Source organism: Erpetoichthys calabaricus, chromosome 2, assembly GCF_900747795.2.
Source record: "Erpetoichthys calabaricus chromosome 2, fErpCal1.3, whole genome shotgun sequence".
In the NCBI taxonomy this organism is placed as follows: domain Eukaryota; kingdom Metazoa; phylum Chordata; class Cladistia; order Polypteriformes; family Polypteridae; genus Erpetoichthys; species Erpetoichthys calabaricus.
Window position 1 is genome coordinate 145,833,235 of NC_041395.2, and position 26,949 is coordinate 145,860,183.

Below are 26,949 nucleotides of genomic sequence, written 5' to 3' on the forward strand. Positions count from 1 at the left end.
AAAGCATTTGAGTAAACCATCATTTCTATTTTATCTTCCTTGTGTACATCACTCAATTATAACTCTTTATTACTCAAGTGATGACCTGATAAACTCTCTTATAGGCTACTGAGGTTTCATACAAGTAAAAAAGTCAAATGAAAAAATGCTACATTTTTGTTAAGCTTTAATCTGTGGCCTCTATAAAGACAGGGATTTAAAACAGATTCAAGCTATAAGGGGTGTAAAATACTGCCCTTTTCCATCAGTTTCATAAGATTACATTAAACAATGTAGAAAGGGATGAACAAGAACTGAGGTTGAAAAAGTCAATACCATAGTTCAGATGAGTTGCAGTTTCAACATAATCCGTAAACCATAAATAACTTACAGAAATTTCATTGCACATTTTCATACAAAACATGCAGCTCAAAGTCCTTTACAACTAAAAATGCAAAAATGCTAAAATCCTGATACTGAAAGGTACCGAAGCATCTAAAAGGTTAATGGAGTTCCACCATGCTTACTTAAAAGAATACTCCTTCCGTCCATAGAAGAAAAATAAATAAATAAATAAATAAATAATCTCACATTACATGTGTGGCATAATTCATGTCAGTTACCCAGTCATATGCTCAAAGTGTGCAAAATGCACGTTTCTGCCAAAATATTGTGAAATAGTTACTTCCACAATTATCGGAGCAAATCAAACAGAAAACCTAAAACCTCATGGGAAAGACTCTTTGAACTGAAGATCTGCCTTTCCCCCTTATTCGTTGGTCAAGAGTCCTGTCAATTTGCATTATGCTCATTGTGAGCATACAACTGGCAAACTAACATGTAGATAATATGACACGAGTAACATGAGATTTTTTTTCTCTTACATATCTTCCATGAATGTGTAGCCCTCTCATCGTTGCCCCAATGCAAAAAGAACTCAGGAACTCTGCTCTTTTATAGCACAGGACATTTAGCAAAAAATGGCCTAAATACTGGCATCTGCTAAAAAATGCACCCTGGAGTGCAAAAGAATCTAAGTATTCCTCCCCCAAAAAAGTTTACACATTAATGAAGTGTGCCACAACTTCAGCACATCCTTCTCATGTAAAATGTAACTTCATCAATAAACCGAACAAAACAGACTTGTCATTCATTATTTATTCCATTCTTGTACTGAACTTTACCATAACCACTTAATTAAGAAGACGTAAATTAAATAAGACTGTATAAATACATTCACCATCTTACATATTAACGTCTATTCGTGGAAGTGTGTGTGTCTGTCCGGCCTGGAAGTGAGAAGTGTAGTTGGGGTAAGGGCTCCACCTCTGAGGAAACAGAAAAGTCACTCAGCTGCCAATAACATAAGTGGGGCCAACACATCAGCAAAATGAAACCTCAGAAGAAAGACAAAGTCACTTAAAATCGGCAAAACAGTATCCCTTTTACTTTTCTTCCCACTGCTAATGCGCAAGTGATGCGAGCACGTCAGCAAAACGAATCGTCCTAGGAGAGAGATGCCCAGAGTAGTTCCTTTCAATTACCGGACATCTCTACATTTCAGGGTTTTTTTTTTCTGACAATTTTAATAGTTTCTAGGAACCCAGGCTTTTTACAGCACAGGCTTACACAGCTAGTATTATATAATAATAAAGTGACTGGAGTCTTTGAAGTCTTTGGTAGCTACATATCCTTGGCACATGTTGGAACTCGAATGAAATGACAAAAAAATTGTTTTATTTAGCTTTATTGTTGACAACAAGCTGTAAGTAGACCAAGCAAATACAGAGGCACTTTTCCTTGCAGTGCTTTAAATTCCACAAACCCCAGTAGCCAGACATGAACCCGTTTAAGAAGTCTTCTCTTTTTTGACTATAAGAGTGCATACCAAATACCACTTATTTATCAAGGATACCAATAGCTCATAACAATGGCAAATCACAAATCTGTCTTCAAACTGGTTCACCAGAACACTCAAACTAATGCGTCCTTCTGCAGTGCTGTTTCAGTCGTCTTTTTCCTTAAACATTTATTATTCTCGTTCTTTTACATTTACCATAAACACAGAAAAATAAAATAATGCACATCACCTCTAAACAGCTGCAAGTCTTACATCTTCCTTATTTCCTCTCCTACTCTTTATCTCTTTCCCTTTCACACTTTTCCTTTCTGCCTTACCAAACAACCAATCCTAAGCATAACTGCCAAGAACAACAAAAATGGATCTACTAATAAACATTTACCCCCATTTAAACAGTAAATCAATTTCCTTGGAACTGATGCAAATATACGACTTGCCTATTGCTGGAATACAGCAACTAAAAATTGAAAGTACCAAAACAGGTACACAGTTTGTGAATAGGTGTGATGCACTATAAAAATGCATACTATTCGCTTATGTTCTGGTAAAGAAATCTCCATGAGTCATTCAAACAACAGTCCTTGATAAAGTTTGAACTTATAAAGGCAATTTTAGACATTGTGGTTGCAGATGGAGATTTTTTCATTCAAAATTACTACTTCCTTTCATTACTAGCTCATTAATGTTAGGTTTTAGACAGAATTATCATTATAAGTTGTTAGCCAAAATTAGTTTAATTCATTGTTCCTAGCACTATAACTTGTTTGTCAAATTCAGAGATTACCACAGTGGCTTTATTAATTAATAACAAAAAACTCCTTTAGTATTTGTGTCATAGTTGATTGAGATAACTGGTTAATCAATCTATTTTTAGTCTAAATTGGAATTTAATATTTAAACAGGGCTCCTATAAGAAAACCATTTTTGACTTCAGTTCATGATTGAGACCAAAAATTATGATTCATCCATATCTTTTTGTTTTCTTAGAATGTATGCTCCTTGATAAGAACAATGTGCAACTTTTTAAAACTATTGTAAGTTAAAAAAAAATGTGTTATTTCAATTATTTAAATTTTATAATCACTACTACTTAAATAGAGTCAACTGCAGGTACCAAGCACAGCACAAAACAGGGCTTCTTCCTCTACATGTACTTTTTTCCTGCTTGAATCAACTCACCAATCAGCTTGAACAGCACAGCACTCCAGGTAATATACCTCAAGGATAAACTCTTTTGACATACAGTTCTGATACAGGTTCATAGAAGGGTTGGGCAACATGTTGTATTTTCAATTCTATTCGAAATTTAAGGAAAATCAATATTCAGAAGTCAATACCACAATGTTGAGCACCTTGATTTTACAGAACTACTTAACATTAAATAAAATCTACAAAGTCTTCAGTGCTCTTTCTAAGTGTGACTGTGTAAACTCCGTCGAAGCTGCCTGGCAGTGATGCATATGGGAAAAATGGAATCCATATTACTAACCGAAGGTTGTAAACCGGATGGGCGCAGGGCGCATCGAGACGCACGCGCACTGCAACGAGCCCGCCCATAGCTACCGACACAGCCACAGAAAACACAGAAATGAGAACGTTGTAAACCGGATGTCACAAATCGCCCGCCTACCAGTGTGATCGCTTTGAAGACCCATATAGATTTTACATAACGGTTAATTGGCACACGCACGATGACCCGCTAGACTAGATGTACCAGACTCGACCGTTTGCTTAGGCTGTACAAATCCGAGCCCATAGCTAACGACACAGCCACAGAGACAACAAGACCGAAACGATTCAGCGCATATTTGAATCACATTACAGTACAGTAATCCCTCCTCCATCGCGGGGGTTGCGTTCCAGAGCCACCCGCGAAATAGGAAAATCCGCGAAGTAGAAACCATATGTTTATATGGTTATTTTTAGAATGTCATGCTTGGGTCACAGATTTGCTCAGAAACACAGGAGGTTGTAGAGAGTCAGGAACGTTATTCAAACACTGCAAACAAACATTTGTCTCTTTTTCAAAAGTTTAAACTGTGCTCCATGACAAGACAGAGATGACAGTTCTGTCTCACAATTAAAAGAATGCAAACATATCTTCCTTTTCAAAGGAGTGCACGTCAGGAGACAGAGAACAAAGCAAGCAGTCAAAAAAAAATCAATAGGGCTTTTTGGCTTTTAAGTATGCGAAGCACCGCCGGTACAAAGCTGTTGAAGGCGGCAGCTCACACCCCCTCTGTCAGGAGCAGGAAGAGACAGAGATAACCACAGAAAAATAAAGTCAAAAATCAATACGTGCCCTTTGAGCTTTTAAGTATGCGAAGCACCGTGCAGCATGTCCTTCAGGAAGCAGCTGCACACAGCCCCCCTGCTCACACCCCCCTACGTCAGCGCAAGAGAGAGAGAAAGAGAGAGAAAGTAAGCTGGGTAGCTTCTCAGCCATCTGCCAATAGCGTCCTTTGTATGAAATCAACTGGGCAAACCAACTGAGGAAGCATGTACCAGAAATTAAAAAACCCATTGTCCGCAGAAACCCGCGAAGCAGCGAAAAATCCGCGATATATATTTAAATATGCTTACATATAAAATCCGCGATGGAGTGAAGCCGCGAAAGGCGAAGCGCGATATAGCGAGGGATCACTGTATTACAGTACGGAATCCACAATGAAAGCACTCAACTAAATACACACACAAGCTACAACCTGTACACTAAACCTAATGTAGCCCTCCATGCCCGGAAGACGCCGCTGTAGTACAACTATGTTTGTTTAATTAAATGAAACATTAACCATGGCTACAACCTGTACACTAAACCTGAGGTACAGCGTGCACGCCAGAGTGTACAGCCGCCCGAGCGCGACCACCCACACCACTGCATATACCACGTTCGTTTAGTAATGTAGCTCTCCATGCCCGGAACCGCCGCCGTGGCCACTTCAGCACGCAAATCCGCCGCCGTCAGCAAACAACTTTTCGCTGACGGCACAGCCATAGAAAAACAAACGCGCGCCTGCATGGCTGAAAACAATAAACGAAGGCGCCTACAACTGAGTCACAGCTCCAAAAAGAAACCGTTTAGTCCAAATATGTTTATTTAATTAAATGAACTGTCCCAGGACGCACCCACCCTCCATGATATTTCATCCCTCCAAGTATCAGATGGAACTGAAAGTGATTGCCATTCTTGGATTTGCGATTCTTTCGAGAATCGGGGGCTTGCTGGTGTGGATCAGAAAAGGAAGTGCTTAGACATGTAGTGTTAGTTCTGCTGTTTGCAAATTGTTTAGTTTTTTTTTTTCATTTTATTAAAAGCAACATTTCATACACATAACACAAGTTTTATTTTTTTTTTTTTAAAAAAAAAGTTTGAAACAAATCAACCCCCACCCCTGAGAAAGAGGGCTAGGCCAGCAGTGTAAAACTTTATGCTAGTTCAGATAAGTGAATAGATAAATTAATAAATGAATAAAGATAAATGGAGTAAATGAGGGGAGAGAACCGGATTCCTCAATTAAAATGCTTATTTTAAAATGTTATTGATTAGATCCTGCCAGGTTTTTAAAAAGTTTTGTACAGATCCTCTAAGTGCGAATTTGATTTTTTCCAGCTTCAAACAGTATATAACATCAGTTACCCACTGACTTAGAATAGGTGAGTTAGGATTCTTTCAATTGAGCAAGATAAGTCTGCATGCCAGTAGTGTAACAAATGCAATTATAGTTTGTTTGTTTGTCCTTCTCCACTTTAAGCCTATCTGGAAGTACCCCAAACACAGCTGTTAGTGGATTAGGAGGAATTGTGACACCAAGGCTGTCTGAAAGGCATTCAAGATTTTGGTCCAAAATTATGTTCATTTGGTGCAGGCTCAAAACATGTGGGCCCAGTGAGGCCACAACTTGATTGCAGCGTTCGCGGGTTGGATCTTGCCCTGGAAACATTTTGGACAATGAGAGAGATGCGCTCGATATATAATTTTGAGTTGAATAATTCTATGCTTTGTGCATATGGAGCTTGAGTGAATTATGTGCAATGCTACTTTCCACTCCTTTTCTGAAATGTTGAGTAAGAGATCCTTTTCTCACTTTTCTCTTGGATCTTTGAAAGGGAGGGACTGTAAAATAGTTTTATATATTACGGAAATGCTGTCTGAGTCCTTGAGATTGAGCAATATTTTTTCCGGCATAGAGGTAGGTGGGAGGTGAGGAAAACTGGGCAGGTTCTGTTTAACAAAGTTTGAATTTGAAGGTAATGAAAGAAAAGAGTTCCTGGAAAGTTAAATTTGGAGTGTAATTGTTCGTAGGATGCAAAGACGTTGTTGGATGACAATTCAAAGTAGTACAATGTCTGAAAATGAAACACCTCACTGCATATAAAGAGACCTTCTGAACACTTGGTACTCCTGCAACATGAAACGTTCCATTAAGATGTTTTGTATGTGAGAAGTATTCATTGTCCATGTATGGAATAAATTGTTTTACCAGGCAAATAATTTTTATTTTTCTGCAGAAGGTTAACTGAGCTTCCTAATTACAAAAAAGGATATTCAAGGCAGCATATTCATTCTGTATTAATCTGTTACAATTATTAGAGGAAAATACATAACATATTTACTTTGTGAAAAGAGGTTAATTGAACATAGGCTTTAAGATTGTGACACATGAGGTTTCCGCAGACTACAGTGACCTGGAAGCAGAAGACCGGAACGTGCAAGTTGCTTTGAACAAGATAAAGGACTAAAGTGAAGGAGCCTGCATAGCTTCATTCCTCATTGCCTGGGAAGGGGTGTTACAATATCAATTACTGAAATAAAATCAATTTTATAATGTTATGTTTTAACAGGGATGGTGAGTTAATACTTATCTGGTCCTTGGAACTGAAAGTGAAAGTAAAGTTTTGGGTAGTCGAAATGGCTCTGCGTCCACCAAAATATCACAGCCCTCCTGAGAACTTCACGTTAAACCCTTGCAAATTATTCTCTGGCATCAGCCATGTAAAGTATCTGTCTATACCTTACAGAAAGAAAAATTCAAGAACCCGATAAAGTAAGGAGACCAGAGATCGAATCCTGGGTCCTCCCTGTGAGGAGCTTGCATGTTCTCCCCATGTCTGCTCCGGTTTCCTCACACAGTCCGGGCAAAGCAGTTCACTGGGGCCCCTACCTACACAACCACTCAGCAAGTCACAACATACTGTACATAGATTAGCATGGGACTCCCGGGAAAACTGCACAGCATGCCCATGCATTAAGACAGCCCTGGCATTGTGACTTCAAATCTTACAAAACATATTGAGGAACATTAGGTATATATTCTGCATTTCTAAGTCCTTTAATTCGATACAGGTTGTTGTGCAAATTCTTGAAAGTTATCACATATACAGTATATGGACATAAAGTTCAGAAATATCAAGTCTTTAAGTCATTATGTTCAATGCTTTAATGTACCAGCGGAGAAAAAAAATTATCCTTGATAACCTAAGTATTGCTAAATTAAAAGAAGAAAATTTTATTAAGCATAACACCAAAGGAAGGTTAAAAAAGTAAGCAAATTACGCATCTTACCTGCAGTGCTTTGTGCAGTTCCTCATTATTCTCCGCATTTCCAACCAGAAGAACCCTTGTTTCAATTTGTGGCACCCCATCTATAATTAGGTTAAGAAGAATCAAATGCATCAACATTTGCAAAAATATCTTCATCCAACCTTGTCTTTTTTTTGCATTATAAAAAGCATCTTGCCATTGTAGACAAATAGCCAGATAAGAAATTCCTGGGACTCACAGGAAACTCAAAAATATACTCCATGAAAGAATTCTAAGCCTGGACACGCTAGCGGACATTCAACTAAGTGCATCAATAGGGGGTTTTTATGACAGAATTCAGTCACCAATAAATGTAATGCTACGTTAGCTGGTCTAAATCTGATTTCAGGACTTGCTTCATTCATAATTTATCATGTAAATAAAACAAATTGAGCCTGTAAGGATGGAAATTCCATTTAGTTTATCTTTATAAATCATACTTTCAAACAGAGTATTCAGTATAGAGTACATTAAGACATATTTGAATAAAATACAAAAATTACACACTACATCCAAATGGAACTGGACGAATTACATATTTTATTTACATATCTCATACAGCTTAACTTAAGGAAAAATACCACTGCTCTAAAAACTCAAAAATGAATAAAACACTACCATTACACTATTGTTGGGAGATAATCTGCATTAAGTTTATTACTAAACCGTGTTTTATAAATGTTCTGTGAGTGTAATCGATCAGCTGTGAGTTCTAATCTTTTTAAATTTTAGATTCTCACAGGATATCTGAGGTGAGTTTTACAAAAGCAGCACAATGCTAAGAAAGCTGCAAATATCTTAAGATCAACTGTTAATTTAAAAGGGTTTCCAGAAACGTATAACTAAATTAACACATTGAATTCTTTGTAAACTTTATTCCCCTGCATAAACAGGCAGTGGCCACCAAAAAGGGAACATTAAATTCACTTCACAACAGTACTTTTAACATTTAGAATACTAAGATTTATACTTGAGATAAAATAATTTTCATGCTTTGTTGTATTTAGTAATCAGCTTATGATATGTTATCTTTTACTCTATATTAAATTTTTATTAGTGATGTTGCATGAACAAATACCTTATTACAAACAAAAATCAGAAAATGCATTTTATTTTATTTTATTTTTTAAACAGTATAGGAAATCTTGAGCAAAAGTTGGTACCACATTCATGTTTGACTACAAGTGAAAAAAATACACAAGAAAATTCGACAGACAAGAGAAGACCATTCAGTCCATCAAGTTTGTTTGTTTAGCTAATAGCTAAGCTGTCCCATTACCTCATTCAGATACAGAAGTGTTGGAGGTTTCTGTTCCAACTGAATTTCATATTCTAATTTTCATAATTCAGCTTTAATATTAAAGAATTCAGCTGGACCTACTTTCTTAATGCCTTTGAGAATTTTGAAGGCCTGGATGGGTCCCCATGCAGTGTCCTTTCCTCAAGACTAAACGGGTTTCATTTTCTGAGTCTGTTGGAGTAGGACATGTCCTGTAATTCTGCTCTGCTTTGCAGAGCTTCAAGTGCTGCTATGTCTTTCATGCATCATGGTGACCAGAAGGGCACATAATTAATTGGGAATACATGCAAACAGTCAGGGACATTACATATGTTAATGGTCAACAGAAGTGATGCTACAGCACTGCAAAACGTAACACTTGCCTAAAAGAGAAATCTGCAGAAGCATGAAATGTGAAAAGCATCTGCAGCTGCTGAGAGGCAATTACAGAGTGCTATAGCAGAGATTGCTACACGATTTATAAAACACAGCACTATTTGTGGAATTTTGATGATGTTATTTGCATGAAGATTATTAATAATCACTCAAGACTGACCTAAAAACACAATCTCAGTGATTATCTTTCTACCACATCCTCAACAGCAGTAGCTTGATATACAGTATGCTATAAACATACTGTACATTGTTAATTGATTTGTGCTTCTTCATTTTGTTTCATCAGGGCTTAGCTTTATCACAATGTATCCTCAGTATTTTTTTAACATGCGTGCATATGAAACTCTATAGAAATTGCACAATGTCAAGTATTAATTGTTAGTGCAAACTTGGCCTTGGCACTCTGGTGGACAAACTTTTTCCAGAAAAAAATTAAAGACTTTGCTCTGATAAAAATGTAAGATCTTTTCTGCTTTATCATCACATGCACAGAATGCAATCACACTCCTATTTGGACCACAAACCCACTCTAGCAGTGCAACTCTTGCTCTGTAAGTTATGTAAAAATAAAACAATATAGAGTATAAAATGTGAATAGTAGCCTGTGCCTTAATTACCCCTTCTGTTGTGCAGAATTCACATTTGAAAATGTTTTACCTTTGAAACAGATGTTCACGTTTAACAGATTGTGAAAAACCAGTTGAAACTATGGGTCTGACTAATAAAAACTAAAGGAACAAAAGCATCAAAACTGTAAGCACTAGAAAGACCAGCACCCTGATTTAACCCAAAAAATTAATTTCAAATTGTGTTAAGGCTATATTAACTAGTATTATAATGTGCAGTCAAAGTGTTTTTATGCAGAAATATACTGTATATATTTTTTTCTTTACCAGTATTAAAGGCAATGAGTCTACCACTTAAGAGTTATACAAAATTACTTTCACAGAACAAAACTTTTCTCCGATTTTTACTTTATCAGAGTACGATACACCACTTTAAATACACATAGCTTAATAATTATGACTACTACATGGCAAGAGCAAAAACCAAGGCAATCAGATTGGGGAAATACTAAGTAAAATAAATGGCAAACAAAATCACATTTTTGTTATATAAACTCAGTCCCATATTATAATTATAAAATATTCATCTCTTGGCAAAAATATACGGCATATTTTTTTAAACAAGTTTAGGCCAACATACTGTACCATAGCTAAGGATGCACAATAATGACAAAATAATTGATAATTCGTGCCTTTGATATTATAATTGTACTTATTAATTTCAAGTAACAGTACAATGAAATATGCACCTTGTCTTGCCAACTTCATATACTGTTTTTTCTTTACACACAATGATGCAGAACCCCCACTTTTTAGAGAACCACTTAAAAATTGTTAATGTGAAATTGTTAAATGCTATAACAGTTGAAAAATTAAATGTTCGGGATTTGGGTTTTTTCTTTTTTGCAATAAATGTATATCACACTTACAAAATTTGTCTCACTGTTTTTAATACAGCAAATTACAGATGCACAAATATTCATAAAATAAAATGCAAGTATATTACTTTAATAAATGTCACTATCACTTACCATTCAAAAATGTAAAAAGCAAAAGCGTTAAAAATGGAAATGTTAAATTGGGGTTCAACTGTATTAAGTAAACAAATGTTGCATGTTTATACAAAAGCAGACAATAAAATCTCACAGTAATGCAATACTAAGACAATAATGTAAGATTAAGTTAATTTAAACACAATCTAATTGTTCTGTTATACATGTATGAAAATTGATATACTGCAAGCTCAAGAAGTCTTTATATACAGACTGTTACATGCAGCTATCAGACAGTATCTGAGCAGTTGTGTCCCCATTCTTGAGGAAAGAATTGTGATGAAAGATGCCTCATTTAAGTATCTGCTTTTCAGTGTATATTCCTCATATACATAATCAACTGTTATGTTCAGGTTTTTTTGGAGGGCCAATATCAATCACCAAAAACCATGTTACTAGATTGGCCAATTCAGATTCCAAATTTTTTTTTCTTTAGCTCTTTAAAAAAGACTTTACATTAAGCTCCTGTATAATCAGAGGCAAAGAAGCCTTATGTTCTATATTAAAGTGTTAACTCTGGTATTTTTATAATTAACCTATAGATCACAGGTTACCTAATATATATATATTTTTTTTTTTATCTAGCAAAATGAAATTCTGTAGGCTTACTATTAACTGACCATAAAAAGTCCTTTAAAATACATATTTTATTAATTAAAAAGTATGTACTGTATTATGGATAAATATTTTCTCTACATATGGCATTAAAGAAAATAAAATGCTTCTCACAATTACAGGGGGTCATATTTTTTAATTTCTTCTGTAATGTACTTAAGTGAAACAAAGCTTAATTTAAAAAAATTTTAACCATAAAGTTAACAAAAAATATATTTTTTCCACATACTGATTAAAATAATTGATATTCAGTTAATTGATAATCACTTCCTAAATGTACATATACTGTACATGCACTTATAGGTTTGAATCATTTTTAATTATTAATTGCAACACAGCTATTGCTACTAAAACATACATTTACTATATATACAGGGTTTTTACATTTTTTTCAGCATACCAGCTGAGGTGCAATTATAAAACTGGATTTTCAGTTTAATTATGTAGTACTTACTTATTACCAAAACTTAGACTGTATGACACACACAAATAATAAACATAGTACAACCCCTATAAAATACAAGTCTATTAAATGTTCATAAGATGTTTATTAAGAAGATACAAGGTAATATGCCTAACAGGTTTACATGTAAAATAGTCAAATTTTGCTATAAAGCTACCAAGCCTATTGTTTTCTAAATGAAAATGTGAGTTTCTATATTTGACACAAGCATTCTTACCATCCAAACTCAGATAAACAGTGTTCAATTAAAAGGACAAAGTACAAAGACCTGATTTCATTAAATTAGTTTTTTCTTGCCCTTGTCTAATTGTACAGGACAACTCCTTATACTCCTTTTTCTCATTTTATTACTCCACTTTCTTTAATGTACAGGCTTATATCCCAACCCTCTCTCTGGTTAAGTTTGGTCTCCATTTACAGAAGTCTGCATCAAAAAAAAAAAATCTGCATTAGCTCAGCTAACGTAATATCTTGCATAAAGAAGGACCACAACTAACCGTAAAGCTTAAAAACAAAGATGCTGCAGAATTTTTTATTTATTTTTTTTACAACTTTGGCCAATTTACCAATAGCCAATTATGTCTATTGTTGATACTGTAGATTGGGGCTGAGATTAGAGCATCAATATCAAGAAAGCTTTCATTGTTCTACTCAACCATAAATTGGTCATAATTTCATAAAGCTCTACTTGTTTCAGATCTTTTACGGTTTATATTTGACATCTGGAACAAGGTAATGGTTAACTGCGTCGTGGACCTAATAATACTGGACCTTGGTGCTGCTTGCTTAACTTTTATGGACTCTTCACCTGGACTTTGCAGTTCAATTTTAAATGGTTATATAAATGTTCATGCAATACAAAAACAAAAAATTAAAAAAAAAAAAAAATTCTCTTCATGTTGGTGTGTAAACACCAGGAGCCTCATGCATAATGCTGTGCATAGAACTCAGACTAAAATATGGTGTATGGACAAAAGTGGAAATGTATATACACACACAAAAAAAAATTTCAGATGCACGAAACCGTACATAAGTCAACTTCCATGCACTTCAGCTCCATAAATCCAGGTTGGCATGAAAAGTAGCGCACGTGCCTGCCGCTCCACCCTGACTCCTCCCAGAATTTCACATATTTTAATATGCAAATCAATACAAATATCTTCCCTGTTCAGTGTTTGGTTAAAAGACAATAGCAAAAGCATATGGGGGGAAAAAAAGAATTTTAGTGAATGTGAAATTGAGGCAAGGAAAAACTTATTATTTGTTAGCTTAAGCAGTGGTATAAACAACAAAAGGAACTTGATCGAGTAATGCAGAGTGGCGGAGAAACTCGAAAGTTCAAGTTCAGGAAGTCGCACAGTGCCCAAAATTAAAAAAAGAAGTGGTCAGATATCAGAGTCAATGTGAAAAGGCGAGTCGCAGCCCAACATCTGAGTGTCTTACGGAAGTGTATTAGGGTAAACAGAAAAGAAAAAAAAATATGGACACAGTAGAAAAAAAAAAAGGTTGCAATGTCCACTCGTAATTTATTTTGTCATTAAAGTAGAATGTCGTAAATTTAATCTTAAAATCAATGTTAAATTTACTAGAGTTTCTGAGATCCCATCGTAACTAAAGTAGCATGTTAAATGCTTCATAGTGTATGTGCTCTGTGTGTGTGAATCACTATGTGCTTCTTAAACAGGCTTTCTCTTATGCTGACAGGACACAGAATACATTACATTCATGATATTACAGCTCTCTGAACAATTTAAATACTAAAGTGTATACTTGATATTTTCATGTTGAAATGAATTAAAGAATGCATGTATTAAACATGGAGGCACGGTGGCGCAGTGGTAGTGATGAGCTGGCACCCTGTCCACAGATTGTTCCTGCCTCCCGCAAGATGCTTGCTGGGACGTGTGTGACCCTCGTTGCAATAATTTAATGCAGCAGTACTGTCTCTTTCAAAACTATCAACCTCCAATTACTGTCCTTCCTTTTCTTTCTCCATGTAACCAATCGCCACACATAAGCTTTTTAATAAATGTCATACCATTTGTAAGCTTAGAACACCAATTCTTCATAGCTTTTAAGGAACATTGAAATATCTTCATAGTACATGTTTAACACTAGAATCCCTGAAGCATACGAAAAAAGTCGTAATCCCGGGCCACCTTAAATTCCTTCGCACCTCCTCATCAGTGTCTGTCTTGCAAATGTGTCGATCACAGCCTGCTATCGCATCCCCCCACCGACGCAGCTCAATTCAAATCAGATGTTGAAGGTTATCTAGCAGTGATGTGTTTGGAATTGTATAGGGTATATATCGTTATTTGGGATTGATACATTTCATGTGTGTTCCGTGTCTAACTGTGTATCTGACTAAATGTAGGATGAAAGGAAACGCAAGGCAACAAATGTTGAACACATAACTAAAACAGAAAATTTTTCATCTTACTGTAATAATGATAAAATGCTGACATGAAGTGTATAACGTGTGAAGACTGAACTCCAAATATCAAATAAACACTCCCACAAAAGGTATAACAAAACAAGTGCGCTTTTATTCAAGAATATACCCGGAGAAAAAAAAAATCATTCAATTTACATGTTGCTGTCAATGAGTAAAAAACCAAGCCCAAATATCAGCAGACTTGTCTATTTGGCTGGTGCAGAGGTAAAAACTGCTGTCTTGCAATCAAGAAGTTGCGAGTTTGAGTCCAGGTTATTCCTGTTTTCTGTAGTGAGCTGCTGTTATATAACAACATACATTTGATTTCAGTCTGTAACACCCGGTATAAATCTTTGCTACATGTACAGTAAAAGAAATTGCTGAAGGGATAGAATCAGACACACAAATGCTGGTGAATCATTTCTTCTTGGTATCTTGTCATTTTTTTTTTTTTTTTAATTATGTTCTAGAATAAAAGCAGACTTGCTTTGTTATACCTTTACGAAAGTGTTTACTTTATATACAATTTCGAACTCCTCACCGCCAGAAAACCTTCAGCATCTGAGTTGACTTGAGCTGCGTCGGTGGGGGGATGAGTGAGCAGGCTGCCTGCTGCCGGTGTGATCGACACATTCGCAAGACAAAGACACTGACGAGGAGGTGCGAAGGAATTTAAGGTGGCTCAGGATTCTGACATTTTTCGTAGGCTTCAGGTAGGGATGGGAATCGAAAACCGGTTCTTGTTGAAAAACGGTTCCCACTGTTTCAATTCCTTGGAATTGTTTGCCATTTTTGCAAACGATTCCCCTATCGATTCCAGTCGCCTCGAATGACGTCACCACGTTGCGTAGCGTCATTTACCCAGCAGGAAACATGGCGCCTAAGCGGCACAAACGGTCAAAAGTTTGGTTATACTTTACGAGAAAGGATGACAACAGGGCAACTTGCAATACTTGCAAAGTAGATATTTCATCAAAGGGACACTACGAATATGCAAAAGCATTTGCTCACAAAACACGCGATAACCTTAAATGAATGTCGTATTTTTGATCCGCTCCGGACTAGTGAATCTCAACCCAGCAGCAGCGGTAACATTTGCACGTCCTCTCCCGTTAATACGGCAGGTAACTAATCAACTAACATTGCATATTATGTTAGCGCGATTTGCCTTATTACAAAACCTGCTATTACTGTGCATTGCATTTAGATGACCATGACGAGAGAGACAGTCAGAGTCTGGCTGTCTCAGATGCTGGCAGTTCTCGCTGCAGTCTACCGGTAGCTTCTCCTTTAACAGAGGCGGGGAAAAGTAAAATGACACAGGCCAGGATAGACGAATGTCACCGAGCAGTGACTACGTTTGTGGTAAAAGGCTTGCACCCATTTGCCACAGTAGATGCCCCCGATTTTCGGTAAGTGAATGTGTTTAATTGTAGGCTAAGTCAGGGAATGTCAAAGTTGCATGTTCTCTCTGTTTCCATTTATATATCTGTTAGAGAAATGACAAAGACTCTGAACCCTAAGTACAAAGCCCCAAACAGAGACAGTTTAACCAACCACTTGATCCCTGTTTGGTATGCGGTCGAAAAGGCAAATCTGATTTCTGAGCTGAAACATGTGTTGAAGGCAGCCGTCACTGCAGATGGATGGACAAGTTTTAGTCAAGATCATTACCTCACAGTAACGCTGCATTATGTCAGGAATGGCCAGGCTCAAGAAAAAGTCCTCAAAACCAAACCAGTGTACCAGGCACAGACAGGGACAGCTGTAGCAGAGGAGATTGATGAGATCTTGGAGGAGTATGGTATCAAAGACAAGGTTGTGGCAGCCACTGTTGATATTGCGGCCAACATAGATGTAGCTGTCAAAATAGTTGATGGTTGCAGAATTGAACAGTGCACAGTTCCATTGGACTTGAGTTGATTGTATTTGTTGCTGGCTGATGTAGTTTTATTTTTGAGTGCTCAGCTCATATATACTTTTAAAAAGGAGATTGTAAATGTTACTGGACATTCTTGTGTAATTGCCACAGAATAATTTATGTTAGACTTTGTTATTGCTACAGAAGAATATTTATTTTATTATTATTTTACATTTACAAATTTTTTTCTGGGGACCCCGTGGCACCCCATCGAGGAGCCGTAGGCTGTGGATCTCTTAAGATCTTACTGTTGGGTTGGTAAGGTCATGCTACTCCTAAATTTCTATCTTGTTCAAAGATAGGATATAAAACAAAGTTCTAAGCTAATCGACCTGTCTGTTCTCCTTTTTTAAAAATAAGAATCGATAGGAGAATCGATAAAGAATCGAATTGTTAAACAGAATCGAAATTGGAATCGGAATCGTGAAAATCTTATCAATTCCCATCCCTAGCTTCAGGCATTCTAGTGTTAATTACTCCATCCATCCACCTACCTATCCATCCAGTCCCAGTAAGCACACAGCGCGAGGCCGGACCAATCCATGGAAGGGACGCCAGCTCATCGCTACCATTGCGCCACCATGCCCCCACTTTTAATTATTAACAATATACATAATTTAAATTAAATTAAAAATGTATCTGTATAATGTAATATACATACTTTAATGCATTTCACCTTAAAAATGATATCAAGAGCTTCAAGAAGATAACTTTTGGAAATCTAAATCAACATAGAAGCCAGTCATCATCATGTGTAAATACACTCTCTCTTCTATTGAATCAAATTCCTTTATTGTTATTGTATGGTACAATAAGATTCAATATGCAAATCCTCCGAAAATTTACTTTCCTATAAAATAATAAAAACAATAATACGATAAAATACAATGAAAAATATACAATATGAAAGCATAAGTACAATACACATGTACATAAAGTGCAAATAGTGCAATTGGTTCATAAAGTAGCTCAGGTTGTGCAATATTACAAGTTTACAGTGAGGTAATTGTAATTCTAAGTACAAACAGTTGTACTGGGAGCACTTGTTGGACTGATACTGTGCATTTATAGCTCTTGGGAAGAAACTGTTTCTGAACCTCAAGGTTCGTAGAGGAAAGGCTCAGAAGCGTTTGCCAAACTGAACTTCTCCCAATAGACTGAGCTCATGCCTGAGGCATCATGTGCTATAAATGTTCTTCAGGGTAGATGCTGAATCCCGATAATCATGTGCACTCTCGACACAGCCCACCATTGTGCTTTCCGATCAAGTGCTGTAGAGCTGCGATTCCACACACAGTTTGCAATGGATTAAAATACTCTGAGTAGTGCACTGAGTGTAACAATGTTAAGCAGCTATGGTATTTTTAATAGTTGGGCCATTCCGTGGACCATTATATTGTTACAGGTTAATTACAATCAAATGCCTTAAACTAATAAACGATATGCTGCTAATTTCAGTGTATTTGATAAATCCATGTCAGGGATGTGAATCTAAAAAAGAAAGAGAAACCACACAGTAACAGTAGCACTGCTTTGACATTGGGTGTTGCCAGTTTGCAAAAATGAGTAGAAACTTGCGTATGCACAGGGTAAGGCTGGCATGGGAATGTGCCTGGCTTTATGCCAACTTTAGTTATTATACATCTCGAAGTTGGCGTGGCAATGGGCGTACGCAACATTTTTGTGCATACGCACCATTTACACACGAGGCCCCAGATGATCTACGTTCAACACTACTTATACAGTCATCCCTCACCTATCGCGGGGGTTACGTTCCAGAGCCCGCTGCGATAGGTGAAAATCCGCGAAGTAGCGACCTATATTTATTTTATTATTTACAGTAATCCCTCCTCCATCGCGGGGGTTGCGTTCCAGAGCCACCCGCGAAATAAGAAAACCCGCGAAGTAGAAACCATATGTTTATATGGTTATTTTTATATTGTCATGCTTGGGTCACAGATTTGCGCAGAAACACAGGAGGTTGTAGAGAGACAGGAACGTTATTCAAACACTGCAAACAAACATTTGTCTCTTTTTCAAAAGTTTATAAACTGTGCTCCATGACAAGACAGAGATGACAGTTCCATCTCACAATTAAAAGAATGCAAACATATCTTCCTCTTCAAAGGAGTGCGCGTCAGGAGCACAGAATGTCACATAGATAGAGAAAAGCAAACAAATCAATAGGGCTGTTTGGCTTTTAAGTATGCGAAGCACCGCGGCACAAAGCTGTTGAAGGCGGCAGCTCACACCCCCTCCGTCAGGAGCAGGGAGAGAGAGAGAGAGATAGAGAGAGACAGAGTTTGTTTTTCAATCAAAAATCAATACGTGCCCTTCGAGCTTTTAAGTATGCGAAGCACCGTGCAGCATGTCGTTTCAGGAAGCAGCTGCACAAAAGATAGCAACGTGAAGATAATCTTTCAGCATTTTTAGGTATCGTCTAGGTGTGCGAACAGCTCCCCTGCTCAATCCCCCTACGTCAGGATCAGAGAAAGTCAGCGCAAGAGAGAGAGAAAAGTAAGCTGGGTAGCTTCTCAGCCATCTGCCAATAGCGTCCCTTGTATGAAATCAACTGGGCAAACCAACTGAGGAAGCATGTACCAGAAGTTAAAAGACCCATTGTCCGCAGAAATCCGCGAACCAGCAAAAAATCCGTGATATATATTTAAATATGCTTACATATAAAATCTGCGATGGAGTGAAGCCGCGAAAGGCGAAGCGCGATATAGCGAGGGATCACTGTATAGATATTTTAAGGCTTTATAAACCCTTTCCACACTCTTATAAACCTTTCTCACTCTCTTGTTAACCTTTCCCACACTCTTATAAACACTTCCTATGCTCTTAAACACTTTCTACATTCTTAAACACCGCAGACCAACACTGCACACTGCACGCAGCGATCAGACGTTGATGTGTCTGCACTCGCTTTGTGAAGGGGGGCAGCTGAACTCACGCTGAGCAGAAATGGACTTTGTGCTGCTTCTGCCAAAATGCCTGCTTGTCGCTCTGCGCGTTCAGAAGGAGGAGGAGGAGTGGGGGTTCTGTGAGGGCTGAACGCAAGTTTGCTCAAACCCCCCCTCCCCGGAGGCGCAGACTGCTCCTGCCACTTCGCATTGTCAAGGGGGTGGGGAGCTGAATGAACGCTAAGGAGAAGTGGACTTTGTGCTGGCTTTGTGCTGCTTGTCGCTCTGCGTGTCAATAATTTTAAAGCCTTGTATTTTCCTGTCTCACTGTCTTGTCTTGCGTGAAGTTGAAATGTTTTATAATAGTGAGATGTTACTCATATCCTTAGCCCAACATCCACATATCATATGTGTTAAAACAAAGTGTGTTTTATAAGTTTACATGTGTTTAAAGCATGTGGGATGGGTATTTTAAGGCTTAAACTATAAAAATGTTTATTTATATGGTCTTTCTATATCGCGGATTTTCTCCTGTTGCTGATGGGTCTGGAACATAACTTCCGCAATAGGCGGGCAATCACTTGTATTTAAAAACCCGCGAAGTCGTGAATCTGCGAAAAGTGAACCGCGAAGTAGCGAGGGATTACTGTACTTCTCAACTTTTTGGAAGCAGCTTCAAAAAGAAATATATCCATACTTTTTAAAATATGTTATTTGGGATGAGACTCCTAAAAATGCATTCAGCATGTTGTTGGTCCTATTAAGTAATTGCACATGGATCTACCAGCGCACAAGTGAATGTGTATCTTGATTAAAACACTTATTTGCTGTTTGGAGTAGTTCATAACTGGGAAAGCTTGGTCCCTGACAGTGCTAAACAGAATGCAGTAATCTTTAATTTCCACAGTATATCGAGACAGTCGTAATTGTAATTGCAATTAATCATACAGCCAACATAAGAAAACTTTTTTGGTTACCTTCAATGTCTTCAGCTGACCCAAGAAATAAATGTTCCTTAGAGGTCTCTGCAAGTCTTGAGTCAATAACAGAGGAGTCAACAAGAAGACTCTGAGCATTTGATACAGTGCTAATGTTTGCCATTTTCAACAGCCTTTTTCCTGCCTAGTAAAAGAAAGACAAAAAATTAAGACATTAAATTGGCCTTGTACATCCCACATAAACTAAAGATATTATGGATTTATATGCAGTAAAAAGTGGATTTTAGTTTCATTAAATAAGTTCAAACCACTCACAATAACAGCTAATAAACACAGTATACTAACAGACCAACAGCTTTACAATATATTTTTTCAAATTAAAGTGTAAAAAGTAATTTTTCTTTGCTTATCTCTGGTAAAATACAATAAACTCTGAATGTTTACCTCATCCTCTCAAAAGATGTATAAATTAACAGAAATACAAATAATAACCCCCCCCCCCATATACAGTACAATAGGTTTAGATAACACACAACAGGAAAGATGACAGCCTCATTAAATATCACAAAATATCTTAATTATATGCAAGATTTGTGTTTGGTTTCCAACTGAAAATGCAAACTAAATTAAACAAGTGTAATAAGAGTGGCTGAGGGCTAAGGCATTGAACTGAAAACCATAAACCTGCTAGATCAATCCATGCATTTCAAACCTTGAATACATTGTGTTAATTAATCCTAAATATGATTCTAAATCTCTATTTGCAAACCCCCATTGGGTAATATTTATAAATAAAAACAGACTTATTGAATTACACAGCATGCCAAAAAAGACACTGCAGTGTCAAAGCAATTGGAATCTTATTATATAGCTCGTATATTTTGCTTGGTCCAATTTAAGGTCATAAAAAAATTAAAAAATAGGATATACAAAAGGGAGAACTTACACATTGCACAAAGACAGTGACCTGGTCAAGATTGGGATACACTCCTACAGAACAGCACAGCTAACCAAAATGTATTATTACCACAATTTAGGTAGTGTGGCACAGTGGTTACAACTTTGGACCTCAAACCCTAAGAATGATGTGGGATTAAATCCTGCTACTGACACTGTGTGACCATGAGCAAGTCACTTCACCTGCCAGTACTCCATATTGGAAGAACTAAAAGAAATAACTATTTGTATCTCAGATGTTGTAAGCTACGATGGATAAAAGCAACAGCCAAGTATTAATAATAATAACCAATGAATATCGCACCCACACTCCATTAAAACAGTTTAAATATTCAAATATATTCTTGAAAGGTAAATGGAACAATAATGATATATTCCTCATTTTAAGTTCTATGTGACCATTTTGCAACCTTAGGGTACAACTTTTAATTTCACCGACACATTAAAATCTCAGTTTTTTTTATTTAATTTGAAAGCAATAGTGTGTGATGAATTTAAGTTACTTACTAATGGAAAAAACAGAAAATCTAACAGGTGCACTATACTTTTTCCTTGGATTTAAGTATATTTCATATATACACACATATGGAAAATATTTTAAAAGCTTTTAGGATATTTAAATAAAAAAAAAATAATTCACAGTAGTTGGAAAAAATGTCGTGTGCAGCTGCTGTTGACATCATATATCGTCAAAAGTCTCTCCAGAAGGCTAATATTGGGGGGGGGGCACCTTGGTTTTAAAACATGATTTAAAGGACAATCATGCTTGTTTATTTAATATGTCAATACATTATTAATACTGGGAGATCTGTATTATTAAATAAAAATGCAATAAACGTGCATTGAGCCATCTTAACTACAGGCAGAATAAAACGAGCAGTGTCTTATAGAAATTCGCAAAACCAAAAAGAACAGATGAGCGTAGAATCGGCTTTAGGTAAGGTGCCGTCAATTGACAGGAGCGAATGAAAAACTGAAATTAACTAAGACAGGACAGAAAAGAAATGTCTTGAAGTATCAAACAGTCATATCTTGGAAAAGACAAAAGGAAAAAATGTTACTTAGTTTCAAAGTTCGCGAAACAGACAATGTAAGACGACTCCATTCAGGAAACTGTGCAAGCTTTTTAACTCCGGCAGTATGACGGAAAATATGGGAAATGCTTTTTTTAACTCGATTAAACACACGAATTGAAAAGAACAAAAAAGTAATATAATAAATTAACGCGTATTAATTGGCTATCTTCCGTTATGTACACAAATTAAAGCTGCCGAGATAATAGTTTTGCCACACTCACTCACCTATCTCAACGTAACAGAACACAATGAGCAGGTCACAGGCCGGGATCCACCAAAAAGGAACAAGAAGACAACAACAACGCTGGTACAAAACAAACAGCTATATACAGGAATGATATGCTCAAATAAGTGTTTTCTCCTTAGAAAAATATATCTAATAATTTACATTTCAAAAGAAAATCCCAAAGTCTTTTACAACAAATACCGTTCTCTCAGTCACAACAAATTCAAAATGCGCACCGAAGACAGGAACGCAATCACCGATTGGACAAGCTACGGGAACGCCTACAGGAAGTGACGTCAGTCGGAGCTGATTGGCTGGTGCTTTCAAACTTGAAAGGGATGAAGTTCACATCATACTAGTGATGGGACTAGGGTCGAGCGTTAAAGGGATAGGTTGGATTTAAGCGCCGGTGATATTTGTTTAGGTTGGCAGTGCCATTCTCTGAATTGTACAGCGTATGATTGCATGGTAGTAGTTTCACCGGTACGAAAACAGAATAACCTGTAAATCGGATACCTAAGAGAAACGGAATAACAACACCGTGTCATACTTGCTGAAACTGTAGTTTGGCAAGTACAGTATTTAATTAAACGCCATCCTTGAACCTATTGCGTGCTGCAGTTAGATCAGTCTCCCACAGGGTGCCTATATTTGCACAGCAACAAGCTACACAGCCGCTTCCTGAATAAAACAATGCAGATTTGAATTGCAAAAGTCCTACCAAAATAGCCCTTTTACTTTGGAGGAAACAAAAAAAAAAAAAAGAAACATTATGTTTAACATGACCACACACGATGTGAGAGAGGTATGTAACTACCCATTTGGCCACGGAGTAGTATTTAAAATTGGCATGAAGTAATTCAGTTATTGTAATAAAAAATAACCTTATAACATCTGCCCATAACTTTAAAACAAAATTAAGGTGGGAATTGCTAGGGTGGATTGAAGTGGGCAATTGAAAGATAGTGATAAGGATCACATGTAGTCAGGTCCAAATTGGCAGGCGGGATTTGTTTACCTTTTTTACAGTTTTATTAGTTTGTGTACCTAATTTCACTTTCAGCCTCTTTGGGTTTATTCTAGATTTGGGTGAAATTCACAAATGCTCTCTGTTATAAGCATATTTGTTTCTCAAAGGCATTGCCTCAGAATAATATAAAAAGAAAATATAGAATTGGCCTCAACAATAATCCATAACGGATACATCAGATTTTTTGTAATACAGTAAATTTGAATATATTCAAAAAATGTTGTCATTGCTTTGTTATTCTAAGTTAAAAAATGTAAATAATTTTAGCATAAGACTATAACGTAACAAAATGTATGAAAAGGTAAGAGGTTTGAGTACTACGCATCTTTGGTTGGTGTAATGTTGTATGGCACCCACAAGAGGGCAACACTGTGCAAAGAAACAAAACGGAATAAGCATAGAGAAAGACGATTGTAATGGCTTGAATGTCTGATGAACAAAGACAGAAAGACAGATAAAGAAAGAGGGACATAAGGCCTAACAACAAAAATGAATCTTTAAAGAAATCCGGCAAGAACAGCTGATTTTATTTTGGACTGTTCAGAATCCTTTCATTTCATGTCAGGTTATTTGGAGTTTTGTTGCATTTTACCTAAACATTACCCTTTTGCCAGCTACTTAAATATTTTTGGTCACTGCATTTTATTACAAGTGAAATCAGATCCGAGATAGGGTAGTGTCTTGATAGCAAGTAACAAAAGCTGAAATGTCAATTTGGGTGTGTAGACATTTGCCATCCCACTGCATGCCATCAACAAGTGTGAGATTTGTATTACTTATTGCAATATTTTATTGCTAGAACATTTTGTTTAAAAATTACATGAATCACAAAGTTTAATCTAATTATATAAATATATTTAATACAGTATATATTATTTTTTATATTTACAAGAAAACGTTTATTTTTATGTGTTTAGGATGCAGACATTTAACATAAATGGCATATTACTTCAATTCTTTGTCATTATTTAGCTCACATTTGAGTTCATGATTCTTCTTTAGGCCCTGTGATAGACTGGTGCCCTGTCCAGGGTTTGTTTCTTGCCTTGCACAGTATGCTTGCTGGGATAGGATTCAGCCCAAATGAGACCCTGGTCTGGACTAGGAGGGTTAGGAAATGACATGACATGATTCTTTTTTTGAGGGAGTGTGGTGGCACAATGGTCTGCTGCTTCACAGACCCAGGGCATCCTGGGTTCAAATACATACCATATACCTCGGCATTGTCTGCATATTAATACACTTCCACTCATACCCAGTCTTCACATTTTTGGGATGTAGGAGGAAAATGGAGTAGCTGACAGATGGTGAGCAGGCCACCTATTTCTTTGTGAGGTAGCAGTTCTAAAATTCACACTGCTAGATGTTATTTCTTGAATGCATTTTAAAAACCTTTATTTGTAAAATTCAGTTCATCCACATAAAGTAAAGCATATGAAGACTTACTTGGTTTGTGCATGACTTCACATACACCACACCTCCACACAATGTCTTTCTCTTCACAACACATTCATCTTCCTCTCATTCTATGACACTCCACACATTTCCATCCAATGTCCTTCTAGTCACATGATGCATTTCACTGCCATTTTTTGCACTTCAATTATTTTATTTTATTTTTTTTACAATGCCACATGACCAGAATTGCAGAAAGTACTCCAGGGGCTGTTTCTCTAACACTATGGTTATGTTCACATTACAAGCCTCATTGTTCAGATCTAATTTGCCTATCTTCCACATTCCTTCTCATTCATAAGTACAAGTGATCTTTATCTAACTGTAATTTGAATTAATCTGTCCTCCAAAATGTCATGCATGTGCACATTGATACATTTGTGCAGAAGTCATCTGTGCCACCAACAACAAAAAAACAACATATTTGTGAGAAGACCCATGGTATCAAAACTGACAAAATGGATTCACTAGCAGCTAGTGTATGCATTACATCTTGCTCTGGAGGGTGGCAAACAGTTCATCAGCTCTATATGATTAAGTCGAGAAGGTGAAAAAAAGCCAGACAGCTAGCTTTTGCTGTTTTCTCAGCAATTGCTGGCACTTCTGCGCCACGAGATGTGTGGATATAAGTAAAATCCAGCAATGGTGGGACAGTGACAGTCATCACAGCAGTATCTCTCCTCCATTGTTGTTTTGTCACGCTGTTGGTGCTGGCCAATGATGACAGCACTCAGCTCAAGCATATAGGCAAAAAACCACATGAATTCTGATGTAACTATTCTCATTCATGACATACGGCCACAAATTGGATACATATCTATTCTAGGACCACATATGAAAGTGACCAATTGAAAAGATTGGCTTTCTGTGTAACATTGAGGCAACAAATCAGATTTAAGTCACTTTAGTCTGGTAATGGGAACACAGCCCAAGATCAGTCCATTCATGGATCAGGTTCAATGCTGGGAAATGCACGTGAAAAGGTCATTCCACTTGCAATGCCATCTCAGAGTTACAATGATGACAAAATAACAAGTAGAACAAGCAAAACACAAAAATAATTTTATACTTAGCTTTGTGGGAGATAGCCGGCTGTTCATCCCGGCCAATACCCCCAGGCCGCTAGATGGAGCTCTCCCTGTAGCATGGGAGTGCCCCGAAGACCAGCAGGGAATCATGGACAATGGAGTTTTTATTCCCGACCCTGCTGGACACCGTGGGGCCCACCAGAGGACGCTGCAGGGAGGCTCAAAGACTTATATGTGCCCTATAACCTGGAAGTGCATCATGATCACATGACCGGAAGGAATGACGTGCTTCTTTGTTGAAGAAAAGGACTTTTTTTTATCTGACCCGGAAGTGATGAGGACTTATGGATTGTTGGGCTGGAACCACTTCCGGGTCAGGGGATATAAAAGGACTCTGGGAAAGCCCAGACGCTGAGCTGAGCTGGGAGGAAGGTTGGCTAAGTGTATGGGAGAGGAGGATTGGTGTTGGATTATTTGATTATTGATTATTGATTATTGTATGTGTAGTGTGGAGTGGAGGGTGCTTATTGCACATTATTATTATAAAAATAAAAAGTCTTGGACTTTTACCTGGTGTTTGGCGTGGTACCTGAGGATTCAAGGGAGCTCTAGCGCCCCCTACTGTTACATCTTGTATTCAAATTTTTTTCAGCGTGCAATCCAGGACACCTCCACTGAATATCGGCAGGGTCAATTTTGCTGTAGCAGCCAGGACACTCTCTCTCTCTCTCTATCCCTCTATCTGTGCTCTAAGTGCAGTGGCTGTAATCTTGCCCTGGTGATGTCAGACCATGCAGAAATATCTAGAAGGTGGAAGGTGCCATAATTGAAAAGTCACCAGCTTAAGCAGGTCAGTGCTCCTGTTTAAGATGATATTTTTTTGGGACAACAGGCCAATCGAACTTGAACTAGGAGCTCCCACCACACCACTTCTCCTTAAACCCAAGTGGTGATATCAGGAAGCAAACAACTTTCTGAGCTTTTCTATTGGCCAGAAATACAATATTTTCTCACAGACTGATATGGCAAAATAATAAAAACAAACAAAAGATAAGGATGTATAATAAAAAGAAAGGCAAGGTTATATAATAACAAGGAAAAATATATATTGTATGTGAAAGAGTAATATTTCATAAGCATGCTATTTATATGAGTTATTGAATATACACATCACAAATATTAT

At 37.1% G+C, this 26,949-nt stretch overlaps 1 protein-coding gene across 4 annotated transcripts in view; it reads right to left on the reverse strand.

Moving 5' to 3' along the window:
• ect2 (epithelial cell transforming 2) overlaps positions 1-22,527 on the reverse strand; it is a 91,557-nt gene extending 69,030 nt beyond the window's left edge. For all 4 annotated transcript variants that reach the window (XM_028794593.2, XM_028794592.2, XM_051923924.1 and 1 more), the window contains exons 1-3: positions 22,253-22,527; positions 20,034-20,178; positions 7,404-7,483 (exon numbers count right to left, since the gene is read on the reverse strand). In XM_028794593.2, coding sequence (XP_028650426.1) covers positions 7,404-7,483; positions 20,034-20,157 — 204 coding nt within the window. In that variant the 5' untranslated portion in view covers positions 20,158-20,178; positions 22,253-22,527. The remainder of the gene's footprint in view (positions 1-7,403; positions 7,484-20,033; positions 20,179-22,252) is intronic.
• Positions 22,528-26,949: the final 4,422 nt, after the last annotated feature.